The 3,456-nt window shown below is 40.7% G+C and overlaps 1 protein-coding gene across 3 annotated transcripts; it reads left to right on the forward strand.

Annotated features, from left to right (window-relative positions):
- Positions 1 to 725: 725 nt before the first annotated feature.
- Positions 726 to 3,456, forward strand: LOC109793549 (uncharacterized). Of its 3 annotated transcripts, none has more exons than XR_014431731.1 (5): positions 726 to 1,578; positions 1,680 to 1,763; positions 1,935 to 2,683; positions 2,869 to 3,038; positions 3,148 to 3,456. XR_014431731.1 is itself a non-coding variant. In XM_083068801.1 (5 exons), the coding sequence occupies exons 1-5, from the start codon at positions 1,474 to 1,476 to the stop codon at positions 3,250 to 3,252; spliced, it is 510 nt and encodes a 169-aa protein (XP_082924927.1). In that variant the 5' UTR covers positions 742 to 1,473; the 3' UTR covers positions 3,253 to 3,456. The 3 variants fall into 3 exon arrangements, 1 of the variants encoding a protein (XP_082924927.1); XR_014431732.1 differs by having other exon boundaries at positions 727 to 1,578; positions 1,935 to 2,606; XM_083068801.1 differs by having other exon boundaries at positions 742 to 1,578; positions 1,935 to 1,980.

Below are 3,456 nucleotides of genomic sequence, written 5' to 3' on the forward strand. Positions count from 1 at the left end.
GATCAAGGTAATCTTGTGTGTAAGTTGAATAGGTCCCTCTATGGTCTAAAACAAACCTCAAGACAGTGGTTCAAGAGGTTCTCTACATCATTGAAGTCTCATGGTTTTATTTAGTGCATAAGTGACTACTCTTTCTTCAGTTTCGGTAGTGGAAACAACATAGTTTATCTACTAGTATATGTAGATGACATAATACTAGCAGGACCATCTATCGATACTTTGCAAAAATGTCAAAATCTACTTCAAAATTTGTTTAAACTGAATGTTGTCGGAGATCTCAAGTATTTCCTTGGGTTGGAAATTGCTAAGTCAAATCAAGGCATTCACTTATGCCAAAGGAAATATACTATTCAACTTTTAGAAGACACGGGTTTTAGCAATGCAAAGCCAGCTGTTGTTCCAATGGATCCAAACCAGCATTTCAACTCAACTGATGGAGAACCACTTCAAGACCCTTCTGCTTATAGAAGGCTGCTCGGAAGACTCATGTACATTAGCATATCTAGACCTGATGTTTGCTTTGCTGTAAACAAGCTAAGCCAATTCATGAGCCATCCTAGAACACCATACCTTCAAGCTGTTCATCAGGTTCTCCGCTACTTGAAGGCAACTCCGGGGCAAGGAATTTTTTTCTCTTCCCAATCTAAGTTCAATCTGAGTGCATATGTAGATGCCACTACAAAAAAAATGCTATTTAGTGGGGGTTATTTTACGGAGGTTTTAAAACCCCCCTCAAATTAACATGAGTTGCGGCGTTTTGGGGGAACACTCAAAATTGTAACAATAGTGGCGGTTTTTATCATTTTTTGAGGAGGTTTATGCCCTCCCAAATTCATAGGCAAATTTTACCTGAAAATTTTTCATCATTTTCGCCCCAATTTATTTTCACCAAATCCCTCCAATTTTGTCTACATTTCCCCGCGAACACCCTTCCTCGTCTCCCAACCCTTCCCCACCTCTCCCCACACCCTCGAAGAAAGCGGAAAATCTCCCCTCGAAGAACAGCTCGGTCGCGATGGGTCTTCGCCATTGCCTCCACCGCCGCCTTCGACGTCGTGTACGTGCCATACCCAGGCTTCAGCGCCGCCACCAGCGACGTCATCAGCAGGTTGATCCGCCCCCCGCCGCCGCACTTCAAGCAGTTGGCCGCCTCCCTCGCGCAGGCGAATCGCCTCGCGCGTTCACCGCGAAGATGCGGTCGAAGGACTCGACGGTGGTGTCGGCAACGGAGGTGTAGGCGCCGTCGTTGATGCCGACGGAGTTGACGAGGATGTAGAGCGGCAAGTCGAAGGCGCGTTGGGCTGAGTCGAAGAGGGACTTGACCTGGGCCACTACGGCGCGCGGCGTGGCGGAGTTGGCGTTGATTTGGGCCGCGACGGAGTGGGTTTGGGAATGGAGAAGCCTGCAGCAACTAAGGTCAAGGAAGCATTATCCAAGGAAGCATTGTTTTGATAAGAATAGGAACTGGCGCAGATGGGTATCCCCCTATTTTCAATTAGTCTAGGGTTTAATGTTGTAAACCCTAAAAGGATTCTTCCTCGCTACAGAATGTGGTTATTGTGTAGAAAAAATCTAATGGTACTATTCATGAAATTATGATGTTTATTAATCAAGTGTTTTGCTATTAGTTTCACTGCCATATGTCGGTCTAATTGTATTTTGCTTGTATGTTTATGTAGAGCCTAATATCTGCTGAACATCGAATACGATTGTGTCATTTAGCCTGCAAAAGTTCAGATTTTGTAATGGTTGATCCATGGGAGGTAAAACAGCTTTTCCATCTGCTAGATTGCACATGTATTTTTTTTTTCTCTTGCATGTGTTAAAGTTTCATTATCCAAAGATTTGAATTTGAGAAACAGTGCTTTGATGGCTCTTTGGCTAACCTGATTTCTTAATATTTTGCATTTTTACCTGGCTATAAACTGTTACAGGCAAATCAGAGCACATATCAACGGACCTTAACTGTTCTCTCCAGAGGTATGCACGACAAATAAGCCTAGTTTTAATGCTAATCCCTACTGCTTATATACTTTTTAAAAATGTGGTGCTAATTGCTAAGGATTTGGTGTTACTTGTTAGGAATACTTTGCTACTAAAATGATTAATGAATTAATTTTAATGTTTGGTCATGTTTTCCTTTCTCTAATATTAGGTGCTCAATTGACTCTAGTATTTTGTGAAATTTCTTAGTGCTATATGGATGTATAATTCTTTGAGCTAGAATTTCAAAGCTCCCATGATCTTGGAGTGGTTCTTGCAGTTGGCTCGTTAAACTTGGACCCGGGGTGGCTGCGGTTGTCTCTTTGGTGCAGTAGGGAGTTTGGATGATGCACCTGTTTCAGCACAGAATGGTGGTGCAGCAGGTGCTGGACTGCCTCCACCGAATGGCACGGATCATACTGCACATGCACCGTTTGAAGAGAATTTGATCACGGATCATGCAGGTTTAGGTGGTGTTGTCCTTCATGCAAATATTGCTGCCACTGATGCACCGTTTGAAGACCCTGAAAATGCAACTTTCACTGCACCAGCTGTTTGTGGATTTGTAAAGAAAAGAACTCATAATTTGACTCCTAATCATGCAGGATCAGTTGTAGGATCAGGTGCTGCACAACAAGCAACTGTAGCTACTGATTCAGCTGCTTAAATTGACGTAGCACTTGGTGCTATTTCTCTAATGGCATGTCTTTATTGCTTTAATGTGTTGACCTGGTTCCTATTCCTAATATTCTATTATTCTTTTTGAATTGTAATATCATAAATTAATTCCATTGCTTTATTTAATCCTGTTAAACATTCCAATCTTCATTTAAATTTGGTAATCCTTGTATTAATACTCTTTCTTTTCTACTTGCTAAATTACAGATGCATTGATTGGTATTAAGAATTTATTCATCAGATATCCAGAAGAACAAAGGTTGAACAAGTATACTGCTATAGAAAAACTTCGTGAGCGCATTTGTGATGATGATAAAGTGGTCCGAAAATCATTATATGATCTTTTTAAAGTAGTGATTTTACCTGGCTGTAAAGAGGTAATTTTCATTTTGTTTACTTGAATCACTTTTCTCACACATTGGGATGATGCTCCATTATCATTTAGAAGCAATCCATCACTGACTCACGGTCCAAACTTGTTTCTAGGATTATGACCTGGTTAAATCTTATGTGTCAAAGATCCAAGACATGGAAGGTGAATTGCAGCGTTTGGAAAATTCAAATGCGAAATCTAGACATTTTGTTGACTGAGTTGATTCGGATGATAGCGGATTCCAGTCAAAGAATGCTTTATTTGCATGTGATAATGAGTACTCTTCTGATTGTGATGCCAAAGTGGACATAATAGGTAGAATTTTGGCAGTTGTTTTGATGAATTATTGTATGATGTATCCTTGATTTGATTGTTAACCCTTGTGGCTGATGTTAATAATATTATTTCTGACAATTTTGTTA

Source organism: Cajanus cajan, chromosome 2 (assembly GCF_000230855.2).
Source record: "Cajanus cajan strain Asha chromosome 2, NIPB_CcT2T_4, whole genome shotgun sequence".
NCBI classification, from domain to species: Eukaryota; Viridiplantae; Streptophyta; class Magnoliopsida; order Fabales; family Fabaceae; genus Cajanus; species Cajanus cajan.

Excerpts from the sequence above, each read along its gene's own strand:
- LOC109793549 (XM_083068801.1), top strand. The coding sequence starts at position 1,474 with ATGGGTATCCCCCTATTTTCAATTAGTCTAGGGTTTAATGTTGTAAAC. Across the intron at positions 1,579-1,679 it reads TGTGTAGAAAAAATCTAATG|AGCCTAATATCTGCTGAACA; the intron begins GTACTATTCATG and ends ATGTTTATGTAG. Across the intron at positions 3,039-3,147 it reads TTTTACCTGGCTGTAAAGAG|GATTATGACCTGGTTAAATC; the intron begins GTAATTTTCATT and ends ACTTGTTTCTAG.